The 21,900-nt window shown below is 36.0% G+C and overlaps 1 protein-coding gene across 2 annotated transcripts; it reads right to left on the bottom strand.

The window, feature by feature from the left end:
• Positions 1-157: 157 nt before the first annotated feature.
• Positions 158-20,065, bottom strand: LOC132627204 (2-oxoisovalerate dehydrogenase subunit alpha 1, mitochondrial-like). Of its 2 annotated transcripts, none has more exons than XM_060342400.1 (9): positions 19,686-20,065; positions 2,745-2,882; positions 2,460-2,642; positions 1,680-1,837; positions 1,476-1,575; positions 1,099-1,210; positions 861-1,000; positions 541-726; positions 158-441 (listed from the first exon to the last, which is right to left on the bottom strand). In XM_060342400.1, the coding sequence occupies exons 1-9, from the start codon at positions 19,947-19,949 to the stop codon at positions 274-276; spliced, it is 1,449 nt and encodes a 482-aa protein (XP_060198383.1). In that variant the 5' UTR covers positions 19,950-20,065; the 3' UTR covers positions 158-273. The 2 variants fall into 2 exon arrangements, with proteins under 2 accessions (XP_060198383.1, XP_060198384.1); XM_060342401.1 differs by lacking the exon at positions 19,686-20,065 and adding an exon at positions 3,364-3,809.
• Positions 20,066-21,900: the final 1,835 nt, after the last annotated feature.

Genomic DNA, 21,900 nt, shown 5'->3' with positions numbered 1-21,900 from the left:
CATTATTAGCACTTCTTAGGCCAAATATCACTTAACGAATTATGCAAGCTATGGCTTCATTATCAATAGTTATAGTGCTTTAACAAGCTTGATTTGACTCACATCTCAAGAATTTACTTCCCATTAACATATATTAGACGAGAGAGGAAGGCGAGAATTTGTTAAAGAACTTTTATTTATAAACTAATGTAGCTATATGTAACATAAAGAACTCTGGCAATTCCAGAGTTGACTTGTAGCCATTACATGTTATCATAGTAACACATTATTAGCCTATATAGGAACATCCGAAGGATATTCTTTTGGTGATCTCTTTACAGCATCTCTAAGGGATTTCTCTTGGTCTTGAAGATTTAATGGCAGTTTATCATAAACATCTGTAAACAAATCTGTCAATGAAGATTTATTTACCTTCTCTGCTGCTTGAATTGCTTGCAACACCTAATTCAACAAGAAGAATAAAAACATTATGAACTTTTACCAGATATATCAGATGAAAATCAATGTTGTTCTGCCATATATGGTTCTTGAATTTTCAACCTGTTTTCTGATGTCTCCACGATGTTCGGATTCATTCTCATCATTCCACCAGCCATTTCTTTGAATATATTTTCTGAATTTTGATATTGGGCTTTTCGCTGTTTTCCAGTGCTCTATTTCCTCCACGGGTCGATACTTGGTTGAATCATCAGATGTTGAATGGTGAGATACTCTATAAGTCATGGCCTAAAAGTTACAGAAAAGTTGAAATTTTTAGTATGAATTTCCTAAAAGAATGGTTGTTTCTATAGCACTTCTAAGATTATTCTATTGCAGATTTCATAACATGCCTTGTAACTCGAACTAATATTGGTCTTTACCTCTACTATTATTGGCCTTTGTTCCTTAATTGCCATTTCGCGAGCTGCACGAATAGCACTATAAGTTGCCAAGGCATCGTTGCCATCCACACGGATACTTCTAATACCATACGCTACTCCTTTAGAGGCGATTCCATCACCTGCCATAACAAGACGAAGGAAAATCTACCTTAAGCAAGATGGAGAAAATTACTAGTAAAGGGCGCTTTAGGTATCAAAAAATGAGTTGAAAAAATACTTCGAAATTGTTCGTTTATAGGTGTACTGATGGCCCATCCATTGTTGCGGCATATAAAGACAACAGGAGCATCCAATACTGCTGCAAAGTTTAAACCAGCATGGAAATCTCCCTGCAAATTATATCAAGAGAAAATCAGCCATTAAAGTAAAAGACACTCTGAATGTCACGTTAATTAATTTGACCATTCAAAATATATAGCCAGAAAATGTATAGGTTTTGTATATTAAGTATAAATATACATATAGTATACATAAATATAGATATAATATACATGATATATACGTAATCAACGCATATGTTATGTATATTTTGGCTACTGCCTGTAATTAATTTAGGTCAACGAGCCAAAAATAAAAAGACTCTAATTTAATCACCTCACTGGTGCTACCATCTCCAAGAAAAACGACAGCACAAGCCTCCTTTTTATCCATTTTGAGAGAATAAGCAACGCCTGCGGCCTGAGGAATCTGTGTTCTGAGGGAAATGGAATTTGGAGCAGAAAATTAATTAGATGGAATATCCTGAATCTTTAGGGAAAAGGAGAGAAAGGACAATGCTAAAAACTTTGACATGCTTACGCTATTGGCGAAGAAACAGTAAGGTAATTTAGCTCATTAGAACCATGGTGGCATGGCATTTGCCTTCCTTTTCCATAATCAAACTTGTTTCCGAACAATTGATTGGCAATCTGTTGCAGGGGATAGCCGCGCCAAAATATAACCCCTACTTCCCTGTACTGCGATGTACAACATGTTAAAACTATTGTTAAAATATAATAACACAAACATAAATAAAAAGACTTTGGATCCAATGGTTCAATCATTATGCTAATGCTAATTAAATGTGTTCGATAACTCATCTCAAAGGCAAACCAACAACTGAAGGTTAAAAAATCCCAAAAAAGGAACAAAATCTAGTAGAATTAGGAGAAAAGAAAAGAGAAAGTGCCAAACCCATTGCTTTCGGCTCGTATATGCAGACAAAATTTAGAATGTATACCTATAAAATGATCACACTTTCTTTTGAATTGTTGAAGTGTGCGACCATCTCATCTAAAAGTTTAAAGTTGTTAGAGAGAGAACACTTTTATTTACTTAGTTATATTTTCAACAAGCCCCCTTACGCGTGAGCCTGATTCTTTTTCCATGGGCCAAGCACGTGCAACTTTTTTTGATAATAGGTGGCGGTGATATTCGATTGCAAGACATCTATCTGCTTTGATATCATGTTGAAGTATGTGACAATTTCATTCAAAACTTTAAGTTGTTAAAGAGAGCACACTTTTATTTATTTAATATATTCTCAGCCTGAACCACTCACTTTAGATCTTGAACTCGTCTATGAATAAAAGCAAGTACCTGAGGCAACACAAAGTCGTCTAAGCTGAGAGCAGCAGCAGATGCTATGTTGATAGCTTCTTCTCCAGCAGTTGTGAGATAGAAAGATAATCTCCCCTGCCTTTGTGCTTCATAAAAAATGGTATCCATTGTCTGAAGTGTTACCATTGAGCTATACATCTTTACTGCTAGTTCTTTGCTCACCTAACCACATTTACATCCAATAAATGCATCAAAATTCAGTCATTTTTTCACTTGAATAGAAATGGAATTCTAACTAACTACACTTGAAAAAAAATTGCATACCTCCTCAAAGATGCTGCCTGGAATTGGATAACCATCATCATCAAGGACTCTATAACAAGGTAACCTCTTTTCAGATGACTCTGAAATAAATTTCATTTGAGGAGTAATTGGAACCTTCCCTCCAGGGAAATCCATGTCCTGCCAATTCATATTTAGTAAGCTTTGAAACCATATAGCAATAATAAGTGTGCCTCAGTATCAAGCAAGTTGGTGCCTGCTATATGAATTCTCATTGTCTATGTCGCTACATTTAAGCTCATCTCAGCTCAGTCCAGTAGTATATAAAATGAAATTAAAACATAAAAAAAGTTACAAGAATATGCTAGAAGTTTTATATTTCTACTGACATATAAATCTCTGACGAGACTAAACGACTCCTAGAGAACATCGGTAAACATACTAATATGACTAAAACTTAGTCCTAACTAATTGGTGTCGCTTATACATCTTTTTCTCCACTATGCCCTGTTTTTCACAGACATAAAGCGGAATTTTAATGTTTTTCCATGCAGAGCAGCATGCTTCTGTGAAGCAGAAAATAAACTTGCCCAACTCAAGATTGTCTGTACAAATTATCAAAGAAAAATGAGTGCATAGAACTTAGTAAAGTGATAATAACCTGAAAATAATCATCATCATCATGTTCTGCAAAAAGAGAAGGTTGCTCTTTCATTATGTTGGTTGACTCAAACCGGGAAAATGATAAAAGGCTTTTTGATGAAAAACCAAGAAGTGCATGGAATTGGCCAAGTGGTTGTGTACTAGCACTTCTAGGAATTAGTTTAGAATTGGAGAAGAGGACTTTTAGGAATCCCATCATATCACGTCAAGTGAAATTCTAAGTTTTTGGCCTAAGTCTTTCTAAGTTTTTGGCCTAAGTTTCTTTATTTTCTTGATGCTCTATTTATGAAGAACCATAAGGAAATGTCCTTGGAGTTAGGACAGTAGCAAAAGGAACTAGTTTTGTCATTTTTTGATCATTGCCAAGTATAAAATGAGACAGGAAAGTGAATACTATCAAGTGAGGAGGAGTGTGACGGGGTGATTGAATTTTTTGAAATTCGAGTCGTGAAATTGAAGAAGCCTTTAATAGGAAGAGCTACTTCGTGGTGAGATGGCTTAATACCTAGATGAACCCTTAAACTTGGCATGTTTTGTAAGATAGGCATATAAATTTATAAGGTGACCAGATAGACACTTAAACTTACTCAAAGTGTATTTTTCAAGTTTTTCAATTGTTTTGAAAACAAAAACTATATTTTTCAAACACTCACAATTTTCATGGCCAAACAAGCCCTAAATATATCACAAAATATTTTTTTTAAAATGCAAAAATAAGGCAAACGCATATACATGAGACTATAAATATGCACTTAAACCAATAAATACTCGCTAATCGCAATTTTGCAGCTTTCAAGTAACTCGGTTTTTTTTTTTACACTTGAATAATTAAAAAACAATAACTTTAACCAATAAAAATCCTTAAAAAAAGAAATTTCAAATTAAGAAATTTCTAAGTTCAGTATTTCAAGTGTAAAAGAAATTTCAAATTAAGAAAACTGTAAAGCCGAGAAGAAAATCCTTAAAAAAAAGAAATTTCTTAATTTGAAATTTCTTTTTTTAAGGATTTTTATTGGTTAAAGTTATTGTTTTTTAATTATTCAAGTGTAAAAAAAAAACCGAGTTACTTGAAAGATGCAAAATTGCGATTAGCGAGTATTTATTGATTTAAGTGCACATTTATAGTCTCATGTATATGCGTTTGCCTTATTTTTGTATTTTAAAAAAAATATTTTGTGATATATTTAGGGCTTATTTGGCCATGAAAATTGTGAGTGTTTGAAAAATATAGTTTTTGTTTTCAAAACAACTGAAAAACTTGAAAAATACACTTTGAGTAAGTTTAAGTGTCTATCTGGTCACCTTATAAGTTTATATGCCTATCTTACAAAACATGTCAAGTTTAAGGGTCCATCTGAGTATTAAGCCTGGTGAGATTGACGCAATATTAACTTAAATCGATTTAGTGAATTTTGAACGAGCAAAAGTGAACAATGACAATAGTAAATACATAGATAGCCCCCTAAACTTAACTGAATTTTTCATTTTGGCATCTCAACTATAACTAATTCCTATTGAACACTTCAACGCCATAAATAATGTGTCTATTGAACACTTCAGTTACCATCTTTGCTCAAAATGCAGCGCGTGATGATCAAGCATGCTGATATGAAAGATGGGCCAATTACCGTGTGACACCTGTAAATTAACAATCTAACAAAATGAAATAGAAAAAGGAAAAAGACTTTTTATTAGACAAAAGAAAAAAGAAAAAAATTTCTATAACCCCTTTCCCGTCCCCTTCGTTTGTCTTCTCCATTCTTTTTCTTGTTTTCTTTTCTTCCACGATCTGGTAAGTAATCACTTTTGTAACCTTTCTAAAAATGTCATTCAAATCATCACCCTTTTCACTGAAGAAGAAATTAAGAGAAAAAACAAAGACGAGAAGTTTACCATGGGTTGTTAAAGAAACCCCATAAAGAGCTTCTTCCGGTGTTTTGTTTGGAGAAAACAAAAAGAAACTATGCTTAAAATAATAATTACATTTGTATCTTAGATCATCTGTTTCAGGTTAATAATGCTATAGTAGGGTGAGAAAAAAAATCATTACACAGATATGTCTTTTGGACAGATTGAACAAAAAGATTGTATCTTTAACAAAAGATACCCCGAAGTAATTCATATAACCTAAAATCAAGGACCAAGAATTCTTGACAGTTAAGAACTACTCGGATAAGTATAAAGCAAGGAATTGAAAAAATAATCTAGAATGTTGTTGTCTTCCTCGGAGATTTTTCCAGTAAGTACTCATTTTTACGACAGGTTAAATGATTTCAGGTGATGCCCTTTTCCTTTTTTCAATGCCCTTTTATAGGATTCTTTTGGGTTTGAATTTAAGAATTTTGATCTGATGAATGAACTATAGTAAAATAGTGGCGTTAGCAACGGTATTGCCGCAAGTGGTGTTGGTTGTGGTTCCACCAAAATGTCTAAACTTGTTATGGCATGGGAAAAGTGAAATATTTGTGCTTCCACAACAGAAGATAAAAAAAAGAAAATCTCTGGAGATAAATCACCAAAATGGAAGAAGATATTGATAATGGTGGGAGTTATGTGATAAAGAAACAAAATAAGAGAGGGAAAAAAAGATGCTTCTCACGCGCCCAACTCCAGATGAGAGCCACTTCTTTTGCCACATCAGATGAGGTGTTCAATACACACATTGTTTATAGTGTTGAAGTGTTCAATAAGAACTAGTTAGAGTCGAGGTGTCAAAATAAAAAATTCAGTCAAGTTTAAGGGGTTGAGGAACTAGTTATAGGGGTTGTTTGGTAGGAGGGTTAAGTTATCCCATGTAGATGAGATTGGTGGGATAAGATGGGATATGGGATAACTTATCTCATTCTCTGCATGAGATAACTTATCTCATCTTTTATCCCATATAGCTAGGATTGGGTGAGATACCAAAGAACTTATCCCACCAACTAAATATAAAATAATTTCAATCCCACGAGCCTAATAATCCAATCTTATCCTATTCATCCTACCAAACGATCTCTTAGCCTTTGTTTTATAGTGTTAAGTTCACCAAATGTAACATCACCTGCTTTCATTTAGATGTATCACATAGTTGGGTAGACCGGAATTGTCCCCCTCTCCCCGCCTCCCACAAACCAAACCCCCCCTTTTAGAGGTGATAGAATCAATTCAAGAAAATATGTTTCCTCCATTTACTAATTTAATTCATTTTGATTCGTTCAAATTCAATCGATTTAAAAGTTGGGTTAGATTTGACTCCAATCAAGTCATTCTTCAATCTGTATATTTCCTCTCAACACCAATAAGTGGTGTACCCACTTCCTGTTCTTCTAAACATTGATAGATGAATAAATTGTTCTACAGAAAGACAAATGAAAACGAATTTATAGTACCTTACCAAACAAACTGACAAATCAATTAATTCTACACATAAAGTCGATTTCATAAAGTCTAACCTAACGAAAAGACTATTTTTTTGAATTAAAGTCTATTAACCATTTTTTTTTTCTAGATCAAATATGTGTAGCCCAAATTTCATCTGAACTGAGCTTTTGATTTGAGGTTTGTGGCTATCCATTTATCACTCAACCAGAAAGTGCCTATCCTTTTCAAGAATCAATTATTTTTCCAATAAATAAATAAATACTCTAATAGTTTTTCCACCCAAAATTGACGTTATTAGTCTCAACCAAAATCGACGTTACAAGGTCTATCTCTGTCATGTCATTCGGAATGGCCCACCCAACTAACTTTCGTTATTTTATTATATTAGAACTTTTACACACGATTATCTAAGTCGAGTAAAATAATTTATCCGTACGTATAATTATGATAAAGCTCGATCCTTTAAAAATTAATCATTTCTGTTGTAAATATTCCAAGTAGTGGATGTGTATTAACTATCTTATGTTAATCTTGGAATTTATACGTGTAAGTTTTATGGATTAGTCATCCTTTGTATGTTGCTTCTATAAATAGGAAGCACATATGCAATGTTGAGTGGAGTAGAAGTAATATTAATACAAAGCAATAGTTACGTACTGTCTTACCTATTTCATCATTTATTACCTTTTGTACTTTATGAATTAAGTTAGTCTTTATTTTATACCACGTTATTAGCACGAGACTCTGTTATCTCGAGCAAATACTTTAAAGGCTTCGAAGAATATATGGAAAATCCTCAAATATTATTTGGATCAATGACCAATCGTGAAGATATTTGTGTGATTGATAGTAGGACAACGCATGCCATATTCAAATATGAGAAATACTTTTCTCACTTGCTTAAGAAAAGGGGAAATGTTAGTACAATTTCTGGAAATTCGAAATTAATTGAAGGCTCCGGAAGAGCTACTATATTTCTACCTAAGGGGACGAAACTTGTTATAGAAGATGCATTATTCTCTTCTAGATCCCCAAGAAACTAGTTGAGTTTCAAAGATATCCGCCGTAATGGGTATCACGTCGAGACATTAAATGAAACAAATGATGAATATCTTATTATTACAAAGAATGTCTCCGGTTAGAAATATGTTTAGGAGAAATTACCAACTTTGTCTTCTGGCCTGTACTATGCAGAAATTAGTACAATTGAAGCACACTCAATCGTAAACCAGAAGTTTAACGATTCAGGAACTTTTGTGCTTTGGCACGACCGAATGGGTCATCCTGGATCAATAATGATGAGACGAATTATTGAAAATGCAAATGGGCATCCACTTAAGAACCTGAAGATTCTTGAAAGTAGTGAATTTTCATGTGTCGCTTGTCATCAGGGCAAATTGATAACCAGGCCATCACAAATGAAAGTTGACGTTGAATCCCCTGTTTTTCTAGAGCGTATACATGGGGATATATGTGGACCTATTCACCCATCTTGTGGGTCATTCAGATATTTTATGGTTCTAATAGATGCGTCTTCGAGGTGGTCTCATGTATGCCTCATATCGTCTCGCAACCTGGCGTTTGCGAAATTATTGGCACAAATAATACGCTTAAGGGCACAGTTCCTAGATTATCCTATTAAGGCTATACGTCTTGATAATGCTGGAGAATTTACATCCCAAGCTTTTGATGATTATTGTTTATCAGTTGGGATAAAGGTTGAACATCCTGTAGCTCATGTTCATACCCAAAATGGCCTTGCTGAGTCATTTATTAAGCGTTTGCAATTGATACCAAGACCATTACTTATGAAAACACGATTGCCTACTACCGTTTGGGGTCATGCTATCTTACATGCAGCATCCCTTATTCGCCTCAGACCGACTCATTATAATAAATACTCCCCGTCACAATTAGTATTTGGTCATGAACTAAATATTGCTCATCTCCGAATCTTTGGTTGTGCTGTGTATGTGCCAGTAGCACCACCACAACGCACTAAGATAGGCCCCCAAAGAAGGTTAGGAATATATGTTGGGTTTGAATCACCCTCTATTATTCGCCACCTTGAACCATTAACGGGAGATTTATTCACTGCACTATTTGAAGATTGTCGATTTGATGAAACAAATTTCCCACAATTAGGGGGAGAGAGAAAAGAAGAAACCAAAAGAGAAATTGCGTGGAAAGTTTCATCACTATCTCATTTTGATCCACGTGCCCCTATATGTGAGTAGGAGATCCAGAAGATCATCCACTTGCAGAAAATAGCAAATCAAATGCCAGACGGATTTACTGATTTGGAAAGAATAACTAAGTCGCATATCCCTGCAGAGAATGTGCCTATTCGAATTGATGTTCCAAAGGGACAATCTACTAGTGTCATAGCCTCTGAATCTCATCCACGCCTGAAGCGTGGTAGGCCATTGGACTCCAAGGATAAAAATCCTAGAAAAAGAAATACAAACAATGATCAGAATGACACTATGAAAGGATCTCATGAAGAGATTCAAGATCTGATTAATCCTGATATTCCTGAAGAAATCAGCAAACCCGAGACTCCAGTGAGTAAAGAACTATCATTAAGTTTTACTGGTGATGAGGTCAATTTGAATCGTTCGAAAATTGTGGTGAATAGTGTTTTTGCATATAATGTTGCACTAAATATTATGAAAGGCAGTGAGGATCAGGAACCTCAATCTGTTGAAGAATGTCGACGAAGATATGATTGGCCAAAATGGCAAGAAGCAGTTCAATCAGAATTGAATTCACTTGCTAAACGTGAGGTTTTTGGACCTGTAGTCCAAACGCCTAATGGTGTAAAACCAGTTGGCCACAAATGGGTCTTTGTACGAAAAAGAAATGAGAGAAATGAAATTGTGCGATACAAAGCACGCTTTGTTGCACAAGGATTCTCCCAAAGACCCGGCGTCGACTATGAAGAAACGTATTCACCAGTTATGGATGCTATAACATTTCGATACCTCATCGGTTTAGCTGTATATGAAACCCTTAAAATACATCTGATGGATGTGGTTACAGCTTATCTTTATGGCTCACTTGATAATGAAATTTATATGAAAATCCCTGAAGGATATAAAATGCCTGAAGCATTTGGTTTAAAGTCTCGGGAAATGTATTCAATCAAATTACAAAGATCATTATATGGTTTAAAACAATCAGGGCACATATGGTATAATCGCCTAAGTGAGTACTTGATAAATGAAGGATATATAAATGATGCCATTTGTCCATGTGTTTTTATTAAGAAAACAAAATCAGGATTCATTATATTTGCTGTTTATGTTGATGACATAAATCTCATTGGAACACCAGAAGAGCTCCAAAAGGCGATTGAATATTTGAAGGAAGAATTTGAGATGAAAGATCTCGGAAAGACAAAACTCTGTCTTGGTCTGCAAATTGAACATTTCGCAAAAGGGATCTTTATCCATCAATCTGCCTATGCTGAGAAAGTTTTAAAACGGTTTTACATGGACAATGCGCATCCTTTAAGTACTCCTATGGTTGTTCGCTCACTTGAAGTGAGCAAAGATCCGTTCCGACCTCAGGAAGAAAACGAAGAGCTACTTGGTCCTGAAGTACCATATCTTAGTGCAATAGGTGCACTTATGTATTTTGTTAATGCTACAAGACCTGACATAGCATTTTCTGTTAATTTGCTAGCAAGATATAGCTCTTCTCCTACACGGAGACATTGGAACGAGATTAAGCATATATTGCGATATCTGAAAGGAACTAGCGATATGGGTCTGTTTTATGCTAATAATAGTAGTACAGATCTAGTTGGTTATGCAAATGCAGGTTATTTATCTGATCCACATAAAGCTCGATCTCAAACAGGCTATCTGTTTACATGCGGAGTTACTGCCATATCGTGGCGATCTACAAAGCAGTCTATTGTAGCTACTTCATCAAATCATGCTGAGATAATAGCTATACATGAAGCAAACAGAGAATGTGTGTGGTTTCGATCAGTGATACATTTCATCAGAGAAAGATGTGGCTTGAAATGTGATACCAAAATATCCACGATATTATATGAAGACAATGTTGCATGCATAGCTCAACTAAAAGGGGGCTTCATAAAAGGAGATAGAACGAAGCACATTTCACCAAAGTTATTCTTCACACATGATCTCCAGAAGAATGGTGATATTGATGTACAACAAATCCGTTCAAGTGACAATCCTGCAGATTTGTTCACTAAATCTTTGCCAACTTCAACTCTTGAGAAGATGATATTCAAGATTGGAATGCGAAGACTCCAACATCTGAATCGTGGTCTTGATCAAGAGGAGTAGAATACGCGCTGCACTCTTTTTCCTTACGCCAAGGTTTTTGTCCCATTGGGTTTTCTTGGCAAGGTTTTTAATGAGACAGCCCCCAAAGCGTATTACTAGATATGTGTACTCTTTTTTTCCTTCATTGAGACTTTTTCCCACGGGGGTTTTTCCTAATAAGGTTTTAACGAGGTACATCATCTATTAATGGACATCCAAGGGGGAGTGTTGTAAATATCCCAAGTAGTGGATGTGCATTAACTATCTTGTGCTCATCTTGGAATTCATACGTGTAAGTTTTATGGATTAGTCACCAAGTTTACTTGGTGACTTATCCTTTGTATGTTGCTCCTATAAATAGGAAGCACATATGCAATGTTGAGTGGAGTAGAAGTAATATTAATACAAAGCAATAGTTACGTACTGTCTTACCTATTGCATCATTTAGTACCTTTTGTACTTTATGAATTAAGTTAGTCTTTATTTTATACCAATTTCAGTATTGTTCGTCGTATATTCCGAATGTATATATAACACGTGAATTGCATAACTCGAAGGTACACACCATATAAACTTAATGAATATATTGTAAGTAGGTTTCCTTAAATAGGTATGAATTGTGATATTTTTTAAAATAAATAATTTTGGATCTGCATGGGCATTTCACGATAACTGTACTTTATTATTGGGGTTAAATAAAACCTTGTTTCATTTGTAAAAATTATTGATCCAGTCTATTGACTCGTAGTTCATTTGGCCCCCCATCTTTGTTATCACCCCTTTCTTGATTTTTGTAATCCTATGAAATTTTGGACGTATTGATTCATTTAATTTAAATTTATACAGAATTTTTTCATTAAAAAAGAAGTGTTTCTTATGGCTTTTCTCTCCTTGTCTTAATTCTTCAATCTGACAAACCCATCATTCTCATCCCCAATAAAATTGGAACAGCACTACACGTAACCCATAATTTTGAGGCCGTAGTTCAAAAGATGTTCAAGATTTACTTATTTACATAGAATAGTAAAATAAATAACGTTTCTTGCTCCTAGATTTTTTTCTTATTTTAAAAAAAAAAAAAATCATCAGGGGCGACAATATGTTTGTTTTACTTTCTTTACGTTTCCGAACCAAACAATAGATTGTGTTATGTAAGTAACGCAAGAAGAATAATACCTCCTCCTCATGTGCTCTACGGCTCTACCCTCTAAATTATAAAAATGGATGAACTATATTTCACAAAATTATAATAAAATCTACTTGAAACGTCATGATTTATAATTAAAAGTTTAGTACTGTTATGTCGCTTTAACATTATTTTTTTTGGTTTATAGTTCGACAAAACATATTAAAGATTGATAATAACTAAGTTAGCCGGTGATCAACTGATTAAAAATAACCGATAAGCATTAAGTGTTTAAAAACATTTTTAAATACTGAAGTTGATTTGTAAATAAGTACTTACGTATTTAAATAAAAGTGTTGAAACTAATAACAAGCAGATTATGTATTAGGCATTAAAATTACCAAAATATCCTCAGTTATTTTACATAACTTGGGGTCACCCTCTAAAACATAAAAGATTTACATAACTTGGGGTCACCCTATAAAACATAAAAGTTAAGATTGTTTTATAATGAGCGTAAACTATACTTTATCATTCTCTTTTTAATAAAGGATGACTTCCAACAAACACAAGACAATAATTTTTGCATGAAATTTTCCTGAAAATTATTTTTCCTCGTATCAAACACACTCCTAATAATTGTTTTAAAATTATTGAGAGGTGGAGAGAGGCTTGGATATATAATATATTATATATAGAAAGAGGAAAGAGTAGCTCGATGAATATAGAAAATTGTCCTTGTAATTAAGTGTACTAGTAAGTTAGAGCCCGTTTGGATTGGCTTACAGCTTAAAGCTGTTTGCAGCTTATAAGCTGAAAAAAATAAGTTGGGGTAGTCCAACTTATTTTTTTTGGCTTATAAGCTGTTTTCAGCTTATAAGCTGCTTTAGATAAACTAAGTCAAATGGGTCCAATTATTTTTTTGAGCTTATTTTAAGCATAAAATGACTTTAAGCTGGCCAGCCAAACACTCAAAAAAGCTGAAAACAGCTTATAAGCCAACTTATAAGCCAATCCAAACGGGCTCTTACTACATTCCAACACTCAACCCCTTAGCAAATGTACCTTATCTTGTTTCTTTCATTCTTTTCGTGGATAAAGGCCAGACCTCCTTTGAGATGTTTCAAAATGAAACACGTTATGGACTTGTGATGAGTCACTTTTGTCGAAAGCGTGTAAAAGCAAAACTTGAGCTGACTCGTAATAGTTATCCTCTAAAAGAATATATATGTGATTAAAATGATTGAAGAACGTGCTTAATGGTTTTATTTTAATTTCTGATTTAGACCCTTTATCTTGAACACTACAAAAAGCCAAGGCAACTATAATATGATATGGGACGAATTAAAAGACATTAAAACATAATTTTATTGGATTACTGAGCTAGGAAGGAAGTATTTATGGAGAAATTTCATACTTTGTGATAAATAGTGTAAATATGTAGTAAAAGAATATTTTGTAAATCTTCTATTTTAGGTTAGTATAGTTTGTATCCTAATAGAACATTGTAACTATGGTATATTTACCAACTCAATCAATGAGAATAATCACGGAATTAATCTCTTTCATGGTATCAGATACTAGGGTTTCTTTTCCTTCTCTTCCGCCGCCCTAATTCTCCGACGTCCTCTACCCACTTTTCCGACGTCTTCTTCTTCTTCTTCTTCTTCTTCTTCGATTTCCATCCATTTTTCTTCCCTTCCATCAATGGCAGACACCAAGTTCCATCCTGCTTTGGCTGTCTCCAACATCAAGAATCACATCCCAATCATTCTTGAGATGGAAACAGATCATTATTCGGCTTGGGCCGAATTATTCAAACTTCATGCCCGGTCTCACCGTGTCCTTTCCTACATTCTGCCAACCGGAAAGGAGAAGGCTCCTACCACCGACGACGAAAAGGAGTTGTGGTCCACTTTGGATGCCACGGTACTTCAATGGGTATATGCAACCATCTCCACAGACTTATTGCATACAATCATCGAAGAAGACCTATCGGCAAAGGAGGCCTGGGATCGCCTCCGTAATCTTTTTCAAGACAACAAAAACTCCCGTGCCGTTGCTTTGGAACATGATTTCTCTCATGTCAAGATGCGGGATTTTCCAAACGCTTCGGCGTATTGCCAACGTCTCAAGACCTTAGCCGATCAACTTAAGAGTGTGGGGGCTCCGGTGACCGACAACCGCCTCGTTCTCCAACTGGTGGCTGGACTCCCAGAGGCATACAAGAATTTGGGTACCTACATCCGCCAAAGTAAGCCTCTTCAGCCATTCTCCGAAGCTCGGTCAAGTTTGTGCCTTGAGGAAAAGGCGTTGGCTGAAATGCACGATGACTCGCCAGCGGCTATCGTGGCTAATTCCAAACGTGATTTTGATGACTCTTCTCATCTGGAAAATTCTGGTCGTTCTTACCATCATCGAGGCAAAAATAACAACAAAAATCGCGGTTCGAGCGGCGGGAATAATAACGGCGGTGGCCGTGGTTCGGGCGGCGACAGTGGCAGCCAACGCCGTGGAGGGCGCCCCTCAGGTGACCAGCAGCAGTGGCAACAACCCTCCTCACCGTGGCAGTGGGGTTGGATGCCTCAGTGGGCTCCCCCTTGCCCGTATCCTACCACGCAGTGGGCTCGACCACAACAGCAGTGGCAGCCGCCATCTTCTTCGTCTGGCCCGAGGTCGCTGGCCCAGCCTGGCATTTTGGGCTCGCGACCACAGCAGCAGGCATATGCAGCCACGGGCCCCCCGACGCAATGGACTCCGACGGATATTGAATCGGCCATGCACACGATGACGTTGAACCAACCCGATTCGAATTGGTATATGGATATCGGCGCCACGTCCCATATGACATCCACAAAAGGTACTCTCTCGTCTTATTTTAATTTGAGCAATCGTAATACTGGCATTGTTGTTGGTAATGGTAATTCAATTCCAATTCGAGGTTGTGGTCATGCTAAATTTCCTCCCCCGAACCCTCCTTTATTGTTAAACAATGTCCTTCATGCGCCAAAACTCATAAAGAATTTGATATCGGTTCGTAAATTTACTACTGATAACTATGGGAGTGTTGAATTTGATCCTTATGGGTTTTCTGTGAAGGATTTCCGAACGGGGATGGCTCTCATGAGATGTAATAGTAGGGGTGCTCTCTATCCATTGTCCACCTTCAAATTTTCCACCAATTCACCGTCGACTTTTGCTGCCTTGTCTTCTACCCGTTGACATGATCGTTTGGGCCACCCGGGAGCTTCTATTTTGGATTTTCTTGGGCGTAATAAAAGCATTGAATGTAATAGTTCTAGTTCATCTAGTATTTGTCATTCTTGCGTTCTTGGTAAACATGTTAAGTTGCCATTTGCTAGTTCTATTTCCGAAACTTTGTTTCCATTTGACATTATTCATAGTGATTTGTGGACTTCTCCAATTTTGAGTTCTATGGGCCATCGTTATTATGTTCTGTTTTTGGATGATTTTACCAACTATTTGTGGACTTTCCCTTTGGCTAGAAAATCTGATGTTTACTCAAAATTCATGGATTTTAAGACCCATATTCTTACTCAATTTGAACGTCCTATCAAGAATGTCCAATGTGATAATGGGAGGGAATATACTAATAGTCAATTCGGAAAATTTTGTGCATCCAATGGGATGTCTTTCCGTCTTTCGTGTCCTCATACATCCTCTCAAAATGGGAAAGCAGAAAGAAAAATCCGTTCACTAAATAATGTCATCCGGACTCTTCTTGCTCATGCCTCCATTCCTCCGTCCTTTTGGCATCATGCATTGCAAATGGCGACGTATCTCATTAATATTTTACCAAGTAAGCTATTGGGTCACAAATCACCTTTAGAGGTCCTTTACCAACGGAAACCATCTTATTCTCATCTCCGAGTCTTTGGGTATTTATGTTATCCCCTTTTTCCGTCTACTACTATTCACAAGTTGCACCCTCGGTCAACTCCATGTGTTTTTTTGGGATATCCACCAAACCATCGTGGCTACAAATGTTTTGATTTATCCTTAAATAAAATCATTATTTGTCGTCACGTTTTATTTGATGAGACTCAATTTCCATTTTCCAAAATCCATACTCCGGCTCCCACCTCTTATGACTTCCTTGATGATGGCCTCTCTCCTTACTTGATCCATCATATAGCCGCCAACCCTCCACCGCTGCCCTGTCCCCCTCCGTCGCTGCCCGTGACTCAGGACCACGCCGACCCCTCCCCACCTGGGCAGCAGTCTCCATCATCCTCTACGCAGGACCAGTCCGCCCCTCTCCCCCACCAGCTTCCCACCACCCCGCAAAACTCGACCATTTCTCCACCTGTCTAGCCCAATACCCACACACGCATGGTCACTCGTAGTCAGCGCGGGATTTTCAAACCCAAGCACTCATTTAATCTACATGCGGTGGTTACCAAGTCCCCCATACCTCGTAAACCATTGGATGCGCTACGTGACTCGAATTGGAAATTGTCCATGGATGATGAATATGATGCTCTTATTAAAAATAAGACGTGGGAGTTGGTACCCCGTCCACCTAATGTGAATGTTATTCGGTCTATGTGGATTTTTACTCATAAAAAAAAGTCTAATGGTGATTTTGAGAGGAATAAAGCCCGTCTTGTAGGTGATGGAAAAACACAACAGGTTGGCATTGATTGTGGTGAGACGTTCAGTCCGGTCGTGAAGCCAGCAACAATCCGCACTGTCTTAAGTCTAGCTCTATCTAAACATTGGCCCATTCATCAGTTGGATGTCAAAAATGCATTTCTTCATGGCGAGCTCAAAGAGACGGTTTATATGCATCAGCCTATGGGTTTTAGAGACCCATCTCGTCCCGATTATGTGTGTTTGCTGCGCAAGTCCTTATATGGGCTTAAACAGGCACCGAGAGCTTGGTATAAAAGATTTGCTGACTTTGTTTCTTCCATTGGTTTTGCTAATAGCAGGTCTGACCACTCCTTGTTCATCTATCGCAAAGGGCACCACTTGGCTTACATTTTACTATATGTGGATGATATTATTCTTACTGCTTCTTCAGATGCTCTCCGCTGTTCTATTATGGGCCTTTTTGGCTCAGAATTTGCTATGAAGGACTTAGGTCCTTTGAACTATTTTCTTGGCATTGCTGTGACCCGTCACAAGGGTGGTATGTTTCTATCACAACGAAGTTATGCTACGGACATTATTGAACGTGCAGGAATGTTCTCGTGTAAGCCTTCTTCCACTCCGGTTGACACTAAACCGAAGGTCAGTGCCTCTTCTGGCGATCTGTGTGACGATCCCACTCATTTCCGGAGCCTTGCAGGTGCTCTTCAGTATCTTACCTTCACCAGACCGGATATTTCTTATGTCGTACAGCAGATTTGTCTTCATATGCATGCTCCACGAGATACGCATATGCTTGCTCTTAAGCGGATTATTCGGTATATTCAGGGTACTCTTGATCATGGTTTGCATCTCTACTCATCTTCAGTTACTGATTTGGTTTCATACACTGATGCTGATTGGGGGGATGTCCAGACACCAGACGCTCGACGTCGGGTTATTGCGTGTTTTTGGGAGATAATTTGATATCCTGGTCATCTAAGCGCCAACCTACTCTTTCCCACTCTAGTGCGGAAGCAGAATATAGGGGGGTTGCTAATGTTGTCTCTGAATCATGCTGGATACGTAACCTCCTCTTGGAACTACATTGTCCGATCCCTAAGGCTACTTTAGTTTATTGTGATAATGTCAGTGCCATTTACCTGCCAGGAAATCCAGTCCAACATCAGCGCACCAAGTACATTGAGATGGATATACATTTTGTTCGTGAAAAGGTGGCGCGCGGCCACGTCCGTGTCCTTCATGTTCCGTCCCGATATCAGCTCGCCGATATTTTCACTAAAGGACTGCCACAGGTCTTATTTGAAGATTTTCGGGACAGTCTCAGCGTTCGTAAACCTCCCGTTTCGACTGCGGGGGTGTGATAAATAGTGTAAATATGTAGTAAAAGAATATTTTGTAAATCTTCTATTTTAGGTTAGTATAGTTTGTATCCTAATAGAACATTGTAACTATGGTATATTTACCAACTCAATCAATGAGAATAATCACGGAATTAATCTCTTTCACTTTGGTATCATATATATATATATGTATGTATGTATGTGCACACAAATGCATATATGCTCGTCTTTGATTTTTTAACGAAAAATAGGAATATAGATAAATTTCACATGATCAAATCAATAAAACCAACGAGGAAAGCAGGAAATAGCTCAAGTGAAAGGACTCTCTATTAAATGATCATAAGTTTAATTCTCCGTAGTGCAAACTTTACAAAACGACGATCTGGCAAACGCATATGTAATAGAAGAAACGTCACACATGTATTGTGTACATGATTGAAACTTGCCATAGATCAAAGACATAGGAGGACGAAGACAATCCTAATATAAATAAGTACATTAACTTAATCTCCAATAATTCTTAAAAAAGAAGAAGGTAATTCTAAGAACTGTGTCACGTAGCTATCACATGACTAAGAGTAATGGGAATACAAAAGAAACATCAAGAATTTGTTGTTGTGGGGCTCAGTGTTCAACACAAGGTTTCAATGCAGACCAATTAATAGTTTTGGTACTTATATTTTCTCACATGCACGTTGCGCTCAGCTCTATAACTTAGAAAAGCTCGTGTCCAAATACTTAATTTTACTTAATCTCAATAATATATTTGATATTATAATTTATTCATCAACGATATTAATTTATTTTGCTGAAGGGCAAATTAAGGTGGATGTAGGTGGAGAAATTGAATTCCCTTCATTAAAATATTATACTGCATAAATAAAAACAAGTTCTTTTAGTTTCTATAAATTGTTTAAACTAAAAATTGTTAAATCTCCTTGACTTTACTATTACTGTAAACAGATAGGAACTAGCGATGATTAACTTATGCCACTAAATAATATATATTCGTTCATAATCATTACAAATAGGAACTAGCGATGATTAACTTATGTCACTAAATAATATAGATTCGTTCATAATCCTATTTAATGATGAATTAAATAAGGGCAGTTCGGTACACAAAGCATCCGCGTTAGTAGGGTCTGAGAGGAATGTGATGTAAACAGCTTAATCTAATGCAAGCATAAGTGGCTAGTTATTTCGTTCCACTGCTCAAATCCGTGATCTATAGGTCACACAGAGATAACTTTACCGTTACTCCAAGACTTCCCTTCGATTCTTTTATGATAAATTAACAACCAATTAGTAGGAAAATTACTTAACTACATGCTATTTTTGGTTAGCGACGAACTTCGTAAATAAATTTTGTTTGTTTTATAATGCTTCTCGACACAGTCAAGGAGAAAATCTGGTAAACTGACAAAGTGATTTCAGTTGATCACGTGTTCAAATTTCAAGTGTGATATCATAGTATTTTTTGAATCCCCTTATATAAATTTCTAACTTTGCTCGGAAAAATGATAAGAAAGAAGGTGGAACAAAAAAAGAAGTTAGTAAAATTTACCTGATTTTCATGAGTATTTTGGTGATGACCATCTTCTTCATAGTAGATTGTACTTAGTTGCTCTCCAGCTTTATTGGACTGGTAACGTTCTGGCCTAAAAATGTGGCCGGAAAATGTCGCCGTTGACCTTATAAAACCACCTCCGGCAACCGTTGTAAATGATGGAGTTCTTGAACTTCTTTGGTTTAGGAGTGACAAGAGATGAAACCTTGAGCTTAGAAAAAAATGGTTAAAGTTTCTTGATTTTGAAATCAAATTGGCCATTGATGTTTTTGCTTGGAAAAAAATGGTTAAATGGATTATGATGATGAGTTCAAAGGGTAAGTTGATATGTATTATAGAAAGATGGTTCTAGTTCAATCTTTTTTTGAGTATTTATAAGTAATAGAAAGACGATAGTCATAAATTTGTATTCATATTTTTGAAGAGATATAAGTAGTTAGTTAGTTACCTGATCAAATATGTCAAAGTTTGAATGAATAATGTCACTATATATTTTGAATTTTAGAAAGCCAATAAGGACCGACTAGACATTCTCTATTCTACTTTCATTATCTTGGAATTTATTTTTCCAACTTAAAGGGTGTGTTGGGTACGATGGAAAGTGTTTTTCGTGAAAAATTTCTCCAGCAAAAATTATCAAATTTCTTACCTACTTTCTTGTGTTCGGATGCGTAAGGAAAAATATTATTCTAAACGTATTTGTATAGAATCTAGACAATATGGGAGGTGGGTGAGGGTAGGGTATGGATGATGGTGGGGTATTGGGGTTAGGGATGGTGGGAAATGGAGGCCATGGGGTAGGGTCGAAGATAAGGTGTTGTGGGAGGACACGATAGATATGGAATGCCACTTGTGGAACTTGTTTTCCCTACTTTTATTAGGGAAATTATTTTCTTCCCTTTTAAGGAACTTGTTTCTTTAGAGTAGAGAAAATATTTTTCAAATATTTTGATTAATCAAACATGAAAAAATTAGAAAAATATTTTTCTCCTTACACAACACACCGAATAAGAGCCTGTTTGAGTTAAGCCGATAAACATTAAGTGTTAAAAAATATCTTTTGTGCTAAATCTACAAATAAATAGTTACAGCTTTGATTATATGTTGAAACTAATAATCTGCGATTAGCGTGTTTGATAAAAAGTGTTGAGAAGTAAAACTTTTATTAAAATGACTAATATATATGTCAAAGTTATTTATAAAAATTATAAATTGGAAGTATGTGCTCACAAAGAAGAAAGGAAAATATGAAACTGTAATGGAGAGGGAATTAGGAATTCTAATTTGGAAAGAGTATTTTGAGAATCAGAAAAATTATTATGAATTATGAATAAAATAGAAAAATACTTGATCGAACAAAAGATTCTTATAAACTGAAAAATCATTAGCTGGAGCTTTTGGGGTTGACCAACTTAAGATTCTTGGTTCATTTAGCTTGTAAGCACTTTGAATATTTGTCAAACGCATAAATAAGTTAAAAAAACATTTATAAGTTAGGTTAATCAATTTATAAGCTAGCGTGTTAATCAATTTATAAGCTAGCGTATACATCCTCTGACTAGATTGGGTTTATCGATTCTTTTTGCCAGCTGGATTTAGTTTTGGTTTAGTTGTAAAAGCTAATTAATAGGTGAATTCACGTGTTGTTTATGGAGAGGCTTATACGACATGAATTGTATTAATCAAGATTTATGCGTCCAACTATTTCCATTAGGTTTGGTTGTAAAATAAATGCGCCCCAAAATTTATGAGCTACATATTATTTAGGCCGCTGCAGATATAAATTCTTGCACTATGATATCCATTTATAGAAACTACTCTGTATATACCTTTTATCTAAATACAGTTGACAGCTTTGAAGTCTTTCTTTCTAATTCTAATGACCAGATTGAGGGGATTGAGAAGGAAGAAAATATGAGAGGACCATGAGAATCAAACCTTGCAAATAAGTAGCAGCTCAGATATATTCCCCTACATTTAAATAAATAAATAAAAAGAGAACAAGAAAAAAAAGAGAATAAGAAAAGAGTTTGGAATTTAAAAAAGGAAAAATTCAAAATTTTCTTTGTATTATTTGAAATTACTCAATTAATGTAACGTAATTAAATCATATAGCAGTTGCCCCTGCAATTAACTGAACGATCCGGTGTCAAATAGGTGGACTTAATTAACGTGCTCAAGCTCTTCAAGAAAATAGATCCACAATGTGTCC

This window comes from Lycium barbarum, chromosome 2 (genome assembly GCF_019175385.1).
Source record: "Lycium barbarum isolate Lr01 chromosome 2, ASM1917538v2, whole genome shotgun sequence".
Lineage (NCBI taxonomy): Eukaryota > Viridiplantae > Streptophyta > Magnoliopsida > Solanales > Solanaceae > Lycium > Lycium barbarum.
The sequence above is the reverse complement of the archived record's forward strand: the minus strand, read 5'-3'. Positions and strand labels throughout refer to the sequence as shown.

Bases quoted from the DNA above. Each gene is read 5' to 3' on its own strand.
- LOC132627204 (XM_060342400.1), bottom strand. From the start codon at position 19,949: ATGGCCAATTTGATTTCAAAATCAAGAAACTTTAACCATTTTTTTCTA. The intron at 1,576-1,679 runs GTAAGCATGTCA...CATTTCCCTCAG, and splicing joins ACTGTTTCTTCGCCAATAGC to AACACAGATTCCTCAGGCCG. The intron at 442-540 runs GTTGAAAATTCA...TTGTTGAATTAG, and splicing joins GTGGAGACATCAGAAAACAG to GTGTTGCAAGCAATTCAAGC.